The 18,220-nt window shown below is 44.0% G+C and overlaps 1 protein-coding gene across 3 annotated transcripts in view; it reads left to right on the top strand.

Annotated features, from left to right (window-relative positions):
* LOC143761275 (zinc-regulated GTPase metalloprotein activator 1B-like) overlaps nucleotides 1-18,220 on the top strand; it is a 179,042-nt gene that overhangs the window by 121,112 nt on the left and 39,710 nt on the right. For all 3 annotated transcript variants that reach the window (XR_013212262.1, XM_077249092.1, XM_077249093.1), the window contains exon 12: nucleotides 2,160-2,208. Coding sequence is in view for 2 of the 3 variants with exons in the window: in XM_077249092.1 (XP_077105207.1) it covers nucleotides 2,160-2,208 (49 nt within the window). In the remaining variant the exon portion in view is untranslated. The remainder of the gene's footprint in view (nucleotides 1-2,159; nucleotides 2,209-18,220) is intronic.

Raw genomic sequence — 18,220 nt, 5'->3', positions numbered from 1 at the left:
GTTTCCCTCTCCTTGTTCATAATATGTTTTCTTTGAAACTATGTAGTTTAAGAGAACCATATATACACTCCTCAACATAGAAATTGCAATACCAAGAAAATGTGTGGAATTATGGAAATCGCAGGAATGATAGACATGTTTAAAGGGATTGTCTAGGCCAAATCAGTAAGTCTGCAGTCACCCTGTGTGACTGCAGACTTGTGAATCCCCCCAGCGTATGCACTGTGCACTGTGGGGATTCGCCAGTTTCTGAGCCGTGACCAGAGGTTATGTATTCGTTATACATACTCCGGGCCAGAGCCCATCCAGAGGGTGCGATCTCGCACCGTTCAGTGTTTGTGGCCAACTAGAGGGCTCGGCCTCGCTCATTACAAGTGAAAGATGAGCTCTCTCCTGGTGTATGTATAATGCATTCCTTTCCTTCCAGTCCCTGCTCAGAAAACTGCAAATCCTCACAGCACACAGTGCGTGCTCTGGGGGGATTCATAGGTCTACAGTGTCTGACTGCAGATTTATCGATTTGAACCAGGCAACCCATTTAATGCTAGAGAAATTCTGAAAAAATGGAACCAAATTTTCAAAGTAATTCAATTTATTGAGTATCGACTGTGAACAGAATAAAAGACCAAGAACTCAGCTTACCCTTGAGAATAATCCAGATAATTTTCGGCAAAATAAAGAACAAAGTTGCTGCAGAACGTCAATTAAGTATGCAGAAAGAAAATGTACAGCTTCAAATAGAGGTGCTTAGAAGTAAAATTTCTTCAAGTGTGAGCACCATGCACAGTAATACATGCACCTACACGCCTTGGCATGCTATCATAGCAATGAGATTATTAATGGTTGTCTGAGGAATGTTCTGCCTCGCTGACAATTGCCGGCCAATGATATCTCAGATGTTCTCGATGGGGAGACAAGTCTGGAGATGCTCCAGGCCATGATAGCATGTTTAGACCATGTAGGCTGCTCACAGTAGCATGAACAACATGCAGCCTATTGTTGAAGTGTTGAAAAACGGCTCCATGGACACTTTGGAGAAATGGCCAGACCACTGGTTGCATGACCAAATCATGAGCACTAATAACGCCGAGCTGCTAGTGTACCTGGCATGAAATATATAGAGGTCCAGCTACCATTTGTTATGTCACCCCACACTATAATCCCAAGATTAGGACCGGTGTGATGTTCCCTAGTGAAGCCTTCTTTGTTGCTTTTCCCACATGGTCTCCAGACCAATCTGCAGCTATCGTTGTATTCAAGACAAAAGAATGTGGGCTCATCGCAAAAGAGGAGAGTCCTCCATTTCAGCCTCTGATCTCCGATCGGGAGACCACTTTGTCAACTCCATGAAGAGGCCATAATGAGAGAACATCACACCTGTCTGGGATTATATTGTGGGGTGGGTTCATGTACATTAGCTAGACCTCTCTTGTTTTCATTCCAGGTACAATAGCCGCTTGGCATTGCATTGATTTGTTCATGGAACCATTGGTACGGACAAGTGTCCTGGGTGCCATTTTTCAATACGACAACTTCAGGTCATGTGTTTTTTAGCTACTGTTAGCAGCCTGCATGTCCTTAGCATGCTACCATGACCTGCAGCATCTCAAGACTTGTCTCTAGCACATCTGCATCGTCTTTGGTTAGGAACTGCAAAGGGAGCTGCCAGCAGTGGATCTTGATGATTTGTGTGGCCAACTGCATTCAATGTGGCAGAAGATTCCTCAGACAACTATTGATAACCTCATTAATAACATGCCAAGGTATGTAAATGTGCATTTATCTGCTTGTGGTACTCATATTTGATACTGATAAAATTGAGATGTTTTGAAGATTTGTTTTAATTTTTGTTACTTTATTCACATATCATTAATATACTTTATCTATCCATCCTATAATCTTCATTATTGTCGACTTTTCCTTTTTCATGTTGTAATATTATGAAGTGTATATTTGTATTGATGGAGCCTTTCTCTGATTCATGGTGCCCGTTGTTTGGGCAGCAAAAATCACCTTACAGGTTCCTCATAATTCATAAAGGTCAGAGCTCAACAATAGTTATTTTTCATTTTAAGTGAAGGTTTGCATGAATCTCATTTGAGTAGTTCTAACATTAATCATATAATGAAGTCATAATGTACAGTATTTATATTTTGTAGTTTACAGGAGAAGCTGATCACCACTAGTGGTCATCCACATTTGGATAAGGTATGTGGCATAATTACATATTTGTTTTATAATGTTTCTTCTAAGAATAGTAAATGTACTTCTGTGATTGTAGAACATTGTTATAGTAATTAACGATCTAAATAAAAGAAGTTATTAATGGCCATCCATTAAATAGAAGTGTGGGAATAATACAAATAGTAACTTTAGATGAATAAATCCATATTAAGGCTTTCAAGAATAGGGTTTTCCATTTTTGCAAAAGAGTTACAAGGTATAATCTGTGTCCAGTCACACATCTGATTGTCATAGTCTCTGAGGACCTGATTTTAGAATAAGCTTTTGTGCTTTACTTGTTTCTACAGAATGCCAATAATAATTTCCTCCCCTTTTGTAAGATCCTGTATTGGCACTAAGCTCTTATCAGCTGCAAATCAAGCAATGTGAATAGGCTTCCTAGACTGTGGAAGTGTTTTCTAAGTGCATAATACTGTTGGAGGCATACAATGGCAGCTCAGGGGTCCCTTGCTGAGGGATAGTCACTATTTCTTTTTTCATTGTAATGAGAGCCTTCATTTTAAAGGCACAGCATTACACAATCAGATACATAACAATGCGTAGCTTCCTGGATATCCTACTCTTAGCAGGTCAGTGTATCTGTAGCTGCAGAGTGCTATCTAAGGCCTCATTCACTCATCATCAGTATATTTGATCAGTATTTCATCAGGGTTTGTATAGAAAAACCAGTAGTGGAACTTACAGAGCAAAACTATAGTTGAAAGACTAAGGCTACTTTCACACTTGCGTCGTGTGAAGCACGTCGCAATGCGTCGTTTTGGAGAAAAAACGCATCCTGCAAAGTTGCCCGCAGGATGCGTTTTTCTCTCCGTAGACTTGCATTAGCGACGCATTGCGACGGCTTGCCACACGTCGCATCCGTCGTGCGACGGATGCGTTGTGTTTTGGCGGACCGTCGGCACAAAAAACGTTCCATGTAACTTTTTTTGTGCGTCGTGTCCGCCATTTTCGACCGCGCATGCGCGGCCGAAACTCCTCCCCCTTCTCCCCGAACCTTACAATGAGGCAGCGGATGCGTTGAAAAACTGCATCCGCTGCCCCCGTTGTGCATTTATTTCACAACGTACTTCGGTACGTTGGGCCGACGCATGGCGACGGCCCCGTACCGGCGCTAGTGTGAAAGTAGCCTAATGCATGTTCTGTGTTTTGGAGACGCAACAAAAAAGAAGCTGCTCAAGAAATGCACACCACGCACGATGAGACAAAAATAATAATATACTAATAACAAAAGGGAATTTTTATTGACACACAACAACTGCAAAACATGTAAAACATAATTAAAAACAGTACAATCGTCAATTGGCACATAAACATATCACGTGTACAAAAATACAAAATACAAATCTGCAGAAACCGGTATATATATAACAGGAGTCCCTTCTGGCTCATGGAGCTAACAACTCCCAATCAAATAGGTGCACCACCCTTATATGAACCCAAAAGCGGTCCACCAACCTGGGAAAACCAATCAAGCATCAGTGCTCACCTGCAAGGCAAAGCCACTCAAATGCAGCAACGCATGAAATAACTTATGGAGTCCCGGAAGGTCCAATGTCCCTGATAAGACAAAAGAGCTGAACATACCCAAGAGAAGGAGGGCGGGCACACCGGCTCCAGACGCAGACAAAGTATGTGCCAAAGAGAGAAAAACGCCCAACGCGTATCGCCCTTCTCAAGAGGGCTTCGTCAGGGGAAGGTGTGTGTTTTGGAGACAGTCCTGGTTTTGGCATACAAATACTGATAAAAGACTGATCAATAATTCTGTTGTGTGAATGAGGCCTAAAGGTACCGTCACACTAAACGATATCGCTAGCGATCCGTGACGTTGCAGCGTCCTGGATAGCGATATCGTTTAGTTTGACACGCAGCAGCGATCAGGATCCTGCTGTGATATCGCTGGTCGTTGAACAAAGTTCAGAACTTTATTTGGTCGTCAGATCGCCGTGTATCGTCGTGTTTGACACCAAAAGCAACGATACCAGCGATGTTTTACAGTGGTAACCAGGGTAAACATCGGGTTACTAAGCGCAGGGCCGCGCTTAGTAACCCGATGTTTACCCTGGTTACCAGTGTAAAATGTAAAAAAACAAACAGTACATACTCACCTTCGCGTCCCCCGGCGTCCGCTTCCCACACTGACTGAGCGCCGTAAAGTGAAAGTGAAAGTACAGCACAGCGGTGACGTCACCGCTCTGCTGTTAGGGCCGGCGCTCAGTCAGTGCAGGAAGCGGACGCCGGGGGACGCGAATGTAAGTATGTAGTGTTTGTTTTTTTACATTTTACGCTGGTAACCAGGGTAAACATCGGGTTACTAAGCGCGGCCCTGCGCTTAGTAACCCGATGTTTACCCTGGTTACCCGGGGACCTCGGCATCGTTGGTCGCTGGAGAGCTGTCTGTGTGACAGCTCTCCAGCGATCAAACAGCGACGCTGCAGCGATCGGCATCGTTGTCGATATCGCTGCAGCGTCGCTTAATGTGACGGTACCTTAAGAGTGTCTACAAGGGTGTCAACATCACACCATTATATCATGTCCTATCAGTCATCTAATCTACTTAAAGTGGTTTACAAAAGTATTCATCAACCCCCCTCCACCCTTGGCATTTTCCGTGTTTTGCTACCTCACAATTTGAAATTTCACTTGTTTTTTAGGGCTTGCACGGTTCATGTAAAGAACATGCCTACAATTGTGAACATTTGGTTTTATTTTTAATGTGACACAAACAACAAATAGGACAAAATAGCTGAAAACTTCAGTATGCAAAACTATTCACTCCCCCTAAAGTCAGTACTTTGTAGAGCCTCCTTTTGTAGCAATTAGGGTACCGTCACACAGTCACACTTTGATCGCTACGACCGTACGATCCGTGACGTTCCAGCGATATCCATACGATATCGCAGTGTCTGACACGCAGCAGCGATCAGGGATCCTGCTGAGAATCGTACGTCGTAGCAGATCGTATGGAACTTTCTTTCGTCGCTGGATCTCCCGCTGACATCGCTGGATCGTTGTGTGTGACAGCGATCCAGCGATGTGTTCGCTTGTAACCAGGGTAAACATCGGGTAACTAAGCGCAGGGCCGCGCTTAGTAACCCGATGTTTACCGTGGTTACCAGCGTAAAAGTAAAAAAAAAAAAACAGTACATACTCACATTCCGGTGTCTGTCCTCCGGCGTCTCAGCTTCTCTGCACTGTGTGCGCCTGCCAGCCGGAAAGCGAGCACAGCGGTGACGTCTGACGTCACCGCTGTGCTTTCCGGCTCTGCTGCTTACACAGTGGAGAGAAGCAGAACGCCTGAGGACAGACACCGGAATGTGAGTATGTACTGTTTGGTTTTTTTACGTTTACGCTGGTAACCAGGGTAAACATCGGGTTACTAAGCGCGGCCCTGCGCTTAGTAACCCGATGTTTACCCTGGTTACCCGGGGACTTCGGCATCGCTCCAGCGCCGTGATTGCAACGTGTGACCGCAGTCTACGACGCTGGAGCGATAATCATACGATCGCTGCGACGTCACGGATCGTGCCGTCGTAGCGATCAAAATGGCACTGTGTGACAGTACCCTTACAGCTGCAAGTTGATTTGGATAAGTATCTATAAGCTTTCCACATCTTGCCACTGGGATTTTTGTCCATTCCTCAAGGTTAAACTGCTCCATCTCCTTCAAATTTGTTTCCTCTGATGAACAGGCCACTCCAAAACATTTACACGTTTCCACTTAAACCACTCAAGTGTTGCTTTAGCAGTATGCTTTGAGTCATTATCTTGTAGGAAGGTGAACCTCCGTCGCAGTCTCAAATCACTGGCAGACTGAAACATTTTTGCTCAAGAATATCCCTGTATTTCGCACCATCCATTTTCCCCTCAACTCGGACCATTTTTTCCATTCCCATAGCATGATGCTGATACCACCATGTTTCACTGTGGGATGGTGTTCTTAGAGTGATGAGCTATGTTGTTTTGGCGCCAAACATAGCACTTATCTTGGTGGCTAAACAGTTCAATTTTGGTTTCATCTAACCACAGCACTTTCCTCCATTCACTTGGGGAGTCTCCCACATGTCTTTTGGCAAACTCAAAACAAGGCTTACAGTTTTTGTGTATAAGTAAAGGCTTTTTTGTGCCCACTCTTCCATAAAGGCCACCACTATGGAGTGTACAGCTTATAAGGGTTGTATGGACAGATATTCCAGTCTCCGCTTGGGAACTCATCAGCTATTCAGGGTTACCTTTGGTCTCTGTGCTGCCTCTCTGATTAATGCACTCCTTGCCCAGCTGAGAATTTTGGTGGGCGGCCCTCTCTTGCAGATTTGTTGTGATACCATGTTCTATCAACTTGATGATAATTAGTGATGAGCGAATATACTCGTTACTCGAGATTTCCCGAGCATGCTCGGGTGTCCTCCGAGTATTTTTTAGTGCTCGGAGATTTAGTTTTCCTCACCTCAGCTGAATGATTTTCAGCTACTAGCCAGCTTGATTACATGTGGGGATTCCCTAGCAACCAGGCAACCCCCACATGTACTTATGCTGGCTAACAGATGTAAATCATTCAGCTTCGGCAAGAAATACTAAATCTCCGAGCACTAACAAATACTCGGAGGTCACCTGAGCATGCTCGGGAAATCTCGAGTAACGGGTATATTCGCTCATCACTAATGATAATGGATTTGATGGTGCTCCAGAGGATCATTAGAAATTGTGATATTTTTTTTAGAACCCAACCCTGAATTGTACTTCTCAACAACTTTCTCCCTGACGTTTTGGAGATCTCCTTGGTCTCCATGGTGTTTGGTTAGTGGTGCCTCTTGCTTAATGGTGTTGCAGCCTCTGTGGCCTTTCAGAAAAGGTGTATATACTGACAGACCATGTGACACTTAGATTGTACACAGGTGGACTTCCTTTCACTAAATTGCCTTCACCAAAATTTTTTGGGGGCTTCATTGCAAAAGGGATAAATACCTATGTATATGCCAATTTTTAGTTATTGGATCCGTATGCAATAGTTTTTTTTTACAGCATCAGTTTCCTATGTTACAGAATTGCAATGTATCTACAAAAAAAACAGATGCTGTACTGTGGCTTCGGATGGCAGCCGATTTTTTTGCACACACATAGACTTGAATGGGTGAGTTTCATCCGACACACAGAAGAAACTGTTTTTTTTTTTTTGTTTCACACGCAGATTCAGTCAGTGAAAAACATTGCTCATATGCACTGCCCCATTTAGTAATGTTGGTCCAAGTGCTGTCGGAGAGCACTCGGACCGAAAATATGATCCCTTATATTGCTACTCATGAAGAAAGTAGGCGATACAAATATAGTAGGGAATGGTGTTTCAAAGAACAGATTTATCAACGTGAACCATTGCTGTACTTGGACGCTCCAGTCAGGTTTAACATATCTATGGTATCAGGATTCTGTTACCAACCATTTCCGCTTTTACCTCCAGAGCCTCTCCATTAAAACGTGGTTCCAATTCAGATTAGATTAGGTTAGAATATACTGCATTGTGTACACTGTTTTCATCTTCTGTAGGTAGCAATAGAGCCATTGTCATTGCAGCCACATGCTGATCAACTTGACTATTTGCATACAATAATGTTGGCTACTATTCAGGGCCAGTGTTGTGAATTTAAATATACTAGTTTTTCACGTCTGCCCATATGGGAATTTTTCCTACACTTTTTCAATGGTTCCCTTGTATTAACAAAGTAATGTGTATATAGCTGGTTTACTTTGAGAAAAACTAGCTTTTAGGCATTGAGTCAGGCTCCTTGCATTATAATGATTGGGATGTTTTTGTTACTTCACTTTAATTCTATCCAAGTTAAATGAGCTCCCCACCCACTGTGCCCTCCACTTGTAAGCCATTGTATGTGCACACGTCAGGATTTCTTGCAGAAATTTCCTGAAGAAAACCGAAAATTTTCTGCAAGAAATCCGCATTTTTTTTTTTGCGTTTTTTTCCCAGTTTTTTCGCAGGTTTTTTTTAGCATTTTGCAAGCGAAATTAGCTTGCAGAATGCTAAAGTTTTCCAAGCGATCTGTAGCATCGCTTGGAAAACTGACTGACAGGTTGGTCACACTTGTCAGACATACTGTTTGACAAGTGTGACCAACTTTTTACTATAGATGCTGCTTATGCAGCATCAATAGTAAAAAGATATCATGTTAAAAAAAATAAAAAAAATGGTTATACTCACCCTCTGCAGACAGCCGATCTCCTCAGCGGCGTCCGTTCCAATAGATGGTGTGTGCAGGACCTTCGATGACGTCGCGGTCATGTGACCGCGACGTCATCGCGGTCATGTGACCGCGACGTCATCGCAGGTCCTTCACCACACCATCTATAGGAACGGAAGCGGCAGCATGCACCGGAGAGGCGGGAAGACTCCGGGGGCCATCGAAGGTGAGTATATGACTATTTTTTATTTTAATTCTTTTTTTTTTTACCAATTATATGGTGCCCAGTCCGTGGAGGAGAGTCTCCTCTCCTCCACCCTGGGTACCAACCGCACATGATCTGCTTACTTCCCGCATGGTGGGCACAGCCACATGCAGAAAGTAAGCAGATCAATGCATTCCTAGGTGTGCGGAATCCCTGCAATTCCGCAAATTTAATGAACATGTTGCTTTTTTTTCCGCGATGCGATTTTTTCGCGGAAAAAAATGCAACATTTGCACAAGAAATGCGGAATACACTTAAAATAATGGGAGGCATATGTAAGCGTTTTTTTCGCATTTTTTTCGCGTTTTTATCACGTTTTTATAGCGAAAAAACTCGAAAAATACTGAACGTGTGCACATGGCCTAAGGGCTACTAGAGCCCCATTCTCCTTCCTCTTTAATAAATTTCAGAATTGATTTGCATGGGGAGCTCTTCATGTCTGTTAGGAACAAATGGGTTAAGACTTGCTGTTCCTTACTTTTTATGCACAATTTGTTGGCTTCCAGACACGATATCGACTGGCATTAGTCCAATGTGTATAGGGTGCTTTACTCACCTACCTAAGTGACTATGTGTAGAACAAAGGAAATTCATTTTTTATACTGTGTATAGTTTTGCACTATGTTCCTTCTGTAAACTGTCGCTGCAAATTAGCTTGGGTCATATATAATATAATATCTAATATGGTATGCATTTATTAAGGGATGCATTTGTATATGTGCGGACTCGTCAAAATTGTGTAATACTTAATATCACCATGTGGGGGCACTGCAGGGAAACTGAATAGTTCCCACAAGATTTCCCCTTGGATTTCAATTCATTCATACCATCACAGTAGTGGGGCATCCTGCGACCAACCAATTCACCAACCACGGAAATAGTTATATACTGGGATTTGAAGATTAAGGTGTAATCTGCGGATGTTTATAGCTTTAGATCTAGCGGGCATGATGCTCGACTGATCAGTATGTTGACTAATACTTTGGCTATGATTTTTATCAAGTAACAAAATCATTAAAGAGACCAATAACAATAACTGAAAAACATGCACAAACAGCAGATTAACATAATGAATTCCAGGAAGGACGGGGAGGGGAGACACAGGACATGCAATATTCAAGTCATTGCCACATCATAACGATTTTTGGATCCTAGCTATCCACGAGAGTTCTAGTTTAGATATCCTATCTAATTCTAGTTTAAAGGGAATCTGTCACCCCCAAAAATCGTATATGAGCTAAGGACACCGGCATCAGGGGCTTATCTACAGCATTCTGTAATGCTGTAGATAGGCAGGAAGACCAGAAGAGGACGTCATCGTATGAAGATGGGAGGCCCCGGACCGGACCGTGACGCCCATCGGGCCGGACCTCATCGGGACCGCCCCTGGGTGAGTATAATATAACCTGTTTTTCTTACCTTTCAGGATACATCGGGGGCTTATCTACAGCATTACAGAATGCTGTAGATAAGCCCCTGATGCCGGTGGGCTTAGCTCATATACGATTTTTGGTGTGACAGATTCCCTTTAAGGGCATTAAGGTACCTTCACACGAAGCGACGCTGCAGCGATAGCGACAACGATGCCGATCGCTGCAACGTCGCTGTTTGATCGCTGGAGAGCTGTCACACAGACCGCTCTCCAGCGACCAACGATGCCGAGTTCCCCGGGTAACCAGGGTAAACATCGGGTTGCTAAGCGCAGGGCCGCGCTTAGTAACCCGATGTTTATCCTGGTTACCAGCGTAAAAGTAAAAAAAACAAACAGCACATACTTACATGCGTCCCCCAGCGTCTGCTTCCTGACACTGACTGAGCTCCGGCCCTAACAGCACAGCGGTGACGTCACCGCTGTGCTTTCACTTTCACTTTTAGGGCCGGCGCTCAGTAAGTGTCAGGAAGCAGACGCTGGGGGACGCATGTAAGTATGTGCTGTTTGTTTTTTTACTTTTACGCTGGTAACCAGGGTAAACATCGGGTTACTAAGCGCGGCCCTGCGCTTGGTAACCCGATGTTTACCCTGGTTACCAGTGTAAAACATCGCTGGTATCGTTGCTTTTGCTTTCAAACACAACGATACACGGCGATCGGACGACCAAATAAAGTTCTGGACTTTATTCAGCGACCAGCGACATCACAGCAGGATCCTGATCGCTGCTGCGTGTCAAACGAAACGATATCGCTAGCCAGGACGCTGCAACGTCACGGATCGCTAGCGATGTCGTTTCGTGTGAAGGTACCTTTAGTTAGGTCCAAGATATTTTCTTTTGCTAATTATTTAGAAGGAGTGATTAGATCTAGTCCCAAATACTTAATACTTGTTTCTGCCCAAGTAAAAGGGAGGGATATTTTCAAGTGATCTATTAGATGTTTTGGACAGCTTATAGGAAGAATCACCAATTTAGGAGCATTAAGTTTATAATAAGATATATTAGAAAATGAGTCGAGAATATCTAATAAGAGCGGGCTGAACAGGTCACTATTATATCATCCACATAAAACCCTATAGAGTGGGAGTCCTTCTCCACTTGTATCCCCTTTATATCCTTACAAGATCTTTCAGGATCCAGAGAGAGAAGTGCACTGGGGCACCAGATTTTTCAGCAACATAAAGCAGATCCAACATTTATCTCATCCCATTCCTGGCCTGCCTTCCTGGTGAAATCCAATTTGGTCTGGGGAAACCAAGTGAGGAAGTACTCTATTAATGCTAAATGCCAGTAGTTTTGAGTATATCTTAAGATCCAAGTTATGCAGTGAGATTGGTCTAAAGTTGTCATGTTTCGTAGGGTAGTGAGAGTTGCTTCTAGGTACGAGGGAGCAATATTACTCTCTTTTTGCCAATGGGAGAAGAATCTAAGTAAATAAGGAGATAATTGTGATGCAAAGATGTTGTAGTACTCATTGAGGAGTCCATCCGGGCCAGGAGTGGAAAGGGATTTAGTAGTTCTGATTATGGATATGATTTCTTTTATAGAAAAAGCAGCTTTAATATCTTGTAATTGATCTTCATTAACTTCGGGTAAATTGATTCAGTTTAACATTTTTTCTATATCTTGAATTTGTGGTTGGGGAACAGACAAATCTATTTTAAGATTATAAAGATTAGTGTAGTAGGCAGCTAAGGAATTTGCAATCTCAATTGGGTTTGCTATATTTTTCCCTTATTGGTTCTCCAAATTTTCTATTTTAGATCTAGCAGTGATTTCTTTTAATTCTACGGGCTAGGAGGGCGCCAGCTCTGTCTTCTATAGCATATTATCTGGTTCTGCATCTAAACATATTTTTTTCATGAACAACAAAATGGACCTCAACTCATTTCTCATTGATGCCAGTTTAACCGATTGTTCCATGGAGACTTGTTTTTTTATGGGTTTCCTCCAAAATGGAGATCTGGGATAAGATTTCCTTAGTTATCCACGCTTTTTTTTTGCTGCCAATGCCATTATGAGAAATACACCTCTGACATACGCCTTGTGGGCAGCCCAGAAATTCTCATGAGAAACCACTTTATTATCATTTATGTAAAAAAATTAATTGAGTTCTAATATAATTTAATTTTCTATTTTGTGCAGGTTTCAGGAGAGATGAATTTAGTTAATTTTAATCAACATTTTAATCAATAGATATTTGAATAAGTTCGGCAATTGTATGTATTTTAAAAAAAATGTTCCTATGCTGAGATAATCTTATAAATGTGCCCCTGCTGTTTAAAGGCTGTTTCAAGGCTGTTTCTGACTGTGAAGGAACATGGTTTGATCATTCCAAATGTCCTGCGCACTCTAGGACGCTGACTTACCACCGCTGCACCCGTCCCACACGCCTTCCTCTTTCTGTTGCTGCAGCCCATGGTCTGCTTACAGCTCACAGATCCCCAGGCACTGTGCTTAGGGCACACGCACTCTTAGGGCAGCGTGCAGTGTCCTAAATTGTCCCCAGTCAATGGCTGAGAGACTCTTATTGTTTAAGGCACCTCCACCTGATAGGATGTGCCTGTTCAACGTATTTTGTCTGTTAGTCTGCACACTTGCTAGTTATCAGGTCCCCTGTCTGTGTGTACTCGCCAGTATCCGCTTGTTTCCACCAGTACTTGCCTGTAACTGCTTGCTCTGCTTGTTCCTGCTTGCCCCTGCTTGTGTTTTCCAGCATACCTGTCTGCACCTGCTGTGCCAGTCTGTATACCAGCCCTACCTACCCTACCCACTTGTACCAGCTGAGCCTTCTCTTCTTGGCCATTCCAGCTTCCTGTCCCTGTGGGGTTCGTCCTGGTGTAGCACCTGGAGTCCATCTGGAGCAAAGTCTAACACCACCATCAGGGGCTCTAGTAAAGAATCAAGTGTTCAACTAGTTACGCCCCTCCAGGCTTTCCTCGGACCACAGCACAGTGGTTCCACCACCCCCATTACAGTTTGCTCAGGTTTTAGAATCCACTGGCTCTCAAGCTTCATCTGTCTCTGACCTGTACCAGGAGTTCCCCCACCAGAAAGGCCAGCAGGACAAACTCATCTCCTATCTGCGCACAGTGGCCATCTATTTAGACACACTGACATCTGCAGCCGCATCCACCCCTGCTCAAGCTGCAACAATCCCAGTCATGACGCACCAGAATACCGACTATGTTCCTGGTTTGGGGGGGGTATCTGTCGTATCCACCGCGCTATAACGGTGATCCCTCTCTATGCCGGGGTTCATCAATCAATGCTCACTGCACTTTGAATTTTTGGCACACCAGTTTGCTTCTGATAGATCCAAAGTGCCATTTATCATGTCTCACCTTATTGGCGAAGCTCTGGCATGGCTCTATCCCCTGTGGGAAAGAGGAGGTCCTCTTGTTTAGAACCTCAAGACTTTTTTAGAAACTTTCCCCAATGTCATTGATGAGCCTGGCTCTGTTTCCTCAACAGCATCTTCTCTCCTCAGACTGCGGCAGGGAAACCTCACAATGGGCCAATACAATGTCTAATTCCGTACTCTGTCCTCTGACCTCGCCTGGAACATTGAGTGTGTAGAAATTAGGGTGCACTCACAATCAGTACTACATAGAATGAATAAGTAAATCTTCCATCAAGGTGCTACATCTTCTATGGAAATCAAGGTACATACTGAGTGAGAGAAAGACCAATACAAAAAATGGTGTACACACCTGATTTAATGCAATCAAAATTCATACAACTTTATTGATAACATGGACAAAAAACTAGTTAAAAAACTCTGGAAACATGGTATAATAAGCTTCCAACATCTCTGAGAATTGCATCAAGTAAATGGGTGTAAGGGTACCGTCACACAGTGCAATTTTGATCGCTACGACGGCACGATTCGTGACATTCTAGCGATATCGTTACGATATCGCTGTGTCTGACACGCAGCAGCGATCAGGGACCCTGCTGAGAATCGTACGTCGTAGCAGATCGTTTGAAACTTTCTTTCGTCGCTGGATCTCCCGCTGTCATCGCTGGATCGTTGTGTGTGACAGCGATCCAGCGATGCGTTCGCTGGTAACCAGGGTAAACATCGGGTAACTAAGCGCAGGGCCGCGCTTAGTAACCCGATGTTTACCGTGGTTACCAGCGTAAAAGTAAAAAAAAAAAAACCGTACATACTCACCATCTGATGTCCGTCAGGTCCCTTGCCGTCTGCTTCCTGCTCTGAATGAGCGCCGCCGTACAGTGAGAGCACAGCACAGCAGTGACGTCACCGCTGTGATCTGCTCTCACTTTCCGGCCGGCAGACAGTCAGAGTGGGAAGCAGACGGCAAGGGACCTGACAGACATCAGATGGTGAGTATGTACGGTTTGTTTTTTTTTACTTTTATGCTGGTAACCACGGTAAACATCGGGTTACTAAGCGCGGCCCTGCGCTTAGTAACCCGATGTTTACCCTGGTTACCCGGGGACTTCGGCATCGCTCCAGCGCCGTGATTGCAAAGTGTGACTGCAGTCTACGACGCTGGAGCAATAATCATACGACGCTGCAACGTCACGAATCGTGCCGTCGTAGCGATCAAAATTGCACTGTGTGACGGTACCCTAACAGACATGCTAGGCAGCACTCGAGAGGTAAACATGCTGCTAATAGCACCTCCAACTAATATATGGAAAACCACAATAGAAAATAACATGGTATGGTATAAGCGGATAAACTGCAATTGGAGATGAGCTCCAGACAAAAGGGCAAGTGATCAGCAAATAAACAATTGTGCTTAAATAATGCCAGCAAGTAAAGGAATATGCAAATGATCTAAAAAATGTATATTGCATATTCATTTACTTGCTGGCATTGACCCATTTTACCTCGCCTTCTGTCATCTCCTATCCTTGCTGACAAATTAATTCAATATATTTTTCACCTCAATGGGGTACCTCTCCATATTGTCTCTGATAGAGGTGTCCAATTTACATTTCGCTTCTGGAGGGCTACCTGCAAACTACTGAATGTCACCTTGGACTTCTCTTCTGCCTATGATCCGCAGTCCAATGTTCAGGCAGTGTGAGTTAATCAAATACCTGCGACACTTCATTAATGCTCACCACAGTGATTGAGCTGAACTCCGGCCTTGGGCCAAATTGTCATAGAACAACCATGTGAGTGAATTATCTGCTAAATCCCCATTTTCTGTGGTGTTCAGTCAACAACCCAATGTTCTGTTTCCTGTGTCTACTACCACTGACATTCTTGCCTCTAAAACTCTCCTAAAGGACTTCTCTAAGATCTGGAAAGACACCAGGATCTCTTTAATGATAGCTTCCAGATGGATGAAGACACACACGGACAAGAGACGTCTGGACTCGCCTCTCTTTCGTCCTGGGGATAAGGTTTGACTTTTGTCAAAATATGTCCGTCTCAAGCTACCCTCATATAAATTGGGTCCTCACTTCATCGGTCTTTTCAAGGTTCTCAAACAGATTAATGCTGTAGCTTACAAGCTCAAACTCCCGGCTTCTCTACAAATCCCCAATTCATTTCATGTGTCTTTCCTCAAGCCTGTTGTCTTCAGTACCTTCTTCAAGGAACCAGGTATCACTCATGCTCCTGTCAGCACTGAAGATGTTTTTGAGGTATAGAATATTCTAGCCACTAAGAGGGTAAAAGGGAAAAACTTTCTGAGGAGAGGGACAACATTCATGCCCTTCGCCTCCTGGAGAGATTTCTTGCTGGCCTGAAGAAAAGGGGGTGTAAAGAGGGGAGCGGGGGTACTGTAGCTCCAGCGTCCCTGCAGGCTCTCTCACTCCCCCAGTAGGGACGCTGACTTACTGCCACAGCCCTTGTCCCACACTCCCTCCTCCCGTTGCTGCTGCATGAGGTCTGCGCAGATCCCTGGGCACTTTGTTGAGGGAGCGTGCTCCCTTTCTTCTTAAAGGGACTGCACGCCTTCCTAAAGTGTCCCCAGCCAATGATTGGGAGACACTTATTATTTAAGGCACCACCAGTTTCCGCTAGTACCTGCCTATATCCGCTTGCTCTGCTTGTCCCTTCCAGCATACCTGCTTGTGCCTGCCTGTACCCACTTGTATATTAGCCGTACTTGCCTGCACCTGCCAGTGTCAGTCTCTTTACCAGCCGTACATGCCTGCACCAGCCTGTCTACCAGTTGAGCCTGCCAGCACTTGCCGCTCCTGGGTTCCTGCAGTGCCTGCCTGTTCTAGCTGAGCATTCCCTTCTTGGCCGTTCCAGCTTCTTGTCCCTTTGGGGTCAGCAGCTGTGCGTCCGAGGTCCTTCCTGGTGTCTATCTGGAGCCAAGTCTAACCCCACCATCAGTAGCTCTATCAAAGAATTGGATGTTCACCTAGTGACGCCCCTCCAGGCTCTCCTCAGACCAAGGCACAGTGGTTCCACCACTCCCATTACACAAGATACTAACACCTCTGGAATGATTTAAGAAGATAGACTGATAGCTGTGACTAATCCACGTGGAGTTTATGGGAGAGATTTTGTCTTTTTCTAAGCAAACCACATAAATTTGCATTTACATCTGACACACACAGATAAAAGAAGACACCAGTTCATCCTGCATCCGAACGTGTATTAAACTCACAGATTGTTCACAGGAGTGATTGTTCCTTGGGAGCCTGCAATAACAAGATAGTAAAAAGAAAACTTGGTTCCACTGGGCCGTGCATTAATTAAGATGAAGTATGGTTCCAACAAACTGTCGAGCGGTTTCCGACGGCAACAAACTTAGAATTCAGAAACATCAAAGTTGACAGCGCACACTTACTGTTTGCCTCCATCAAATTTGTCTGGCATGTTAGGTCTTCAGGTTAAGTAGAGAGGAAATCATCTCCCAGAGCTGACTCTCTGAACTTTGCTGGATAAACCATGGAGTAGCAAATTAACCAGTAATGTAGCCGTATTTGAAATTTTAAGACCTCAGTGTGACGGATTTGCTGTTCATATCTGTTGGTGCTGCTGGTCAATTGTGGTAATTTGTCCTCTGTCACTAATTTTGACTTCTGCTAATGTAGTGCGGTCAGTAACTTTTTGCAGACCTTGCCTCATGAAAGAGATGTCATCTTTTAACAGCTCCATTTGTACAGTGAGTGAGGAAATTGCTGCAAAGCGTCACGTCTCTGAGTATGGGTTCAATGACTGGCTGAGTTGAGGTACTGGCAAGGGGATTTGCCTCTAAGTGGGACTGTAGGGCAGAGAGACCATCCGGGTCAAATGTGGCAGTTTCCCACCATAGGCTCAGGAGAGTGATGTCTCCTCCCTTGGTTTCTAGTGTCACTTCAGGAGCAGTGGCCTGTTTAATGCGGTTTCTGGAAAAGTCAGCCAGTATCGCCACTGTATTAGCTGCAACTTACTTACCGTCCCTGGTACCTGATGAAGATGCGTTGGCGTCATTTTTAGATTCTCAGCCATTTTGACAGTCGCCTTTCTCCGCTTCCCGGACACTCCTCTGGCCATGATCTTGTCATCGGAGAGTGCAGGCGAGTCTCAGATACTAGGGGGCTGCTGACCTGTGCTGGTGTGGAGGCCTAGTGGAAGTGCAGAACAGTAGGTGATCCCGGAGCTCCTGTTCTGTGCGTCCTCTGACGTATCATAGCTGACACCCGGTTCTCAATGTTTATAACAGCGATCAGAGATATGAAAGTGAAAGCCCCATAGTGGGAAATATATATTGCATCCATAAATTTTGTATTTTTATGTAATAAAATAAAGTATTGCTGCTTCCGGAATGACCTGGCTTATAAAACTGTCACACCAGTTAACCCCTTCAATAAACTCTGTAAAAAATAAATAAAAAACGGGGCAAAAAGCAATGCTTTTTTATCATACCCCGAACAAAAAGTGAAATAAAACACAGTCAAGAAGGCAAATGTAAATAAAAGTGGTATCACTGAAGACGTCATCTTGTTCCCAACAACCAAGCTGCCACACAGCTCCATCAGTGGAGGAATAAAAAAACAATAGCTCTCAGAATAAAGCGATGCAAAAATATATATTTTTCTATAAAATAGTTTTTATTGTGTAAAAGCGACAAAACATAAAAAATTATATAAATGTAGTATTCCAAAGACATACT

This window comes from Ranitomeya variabilis, chromosome 1 (genome assembly GCF_051348905.1).
Source record: "Ranitomeya variabilis isolate aRanVar5 chromosome 1, aRanVar5.hap1, whole genome shotgun sequence".
Taxonomy (NCBI): domain Eukaryota; kingdom Metazoa; phylum Chordata; class Amphibia; order Anura; family Dendrobatidae; genus Ranitomeya; species Ranitomeya variabilis.
This window is presented reverse-complemented; position numbering and strand designations above follow the sequence as displayed.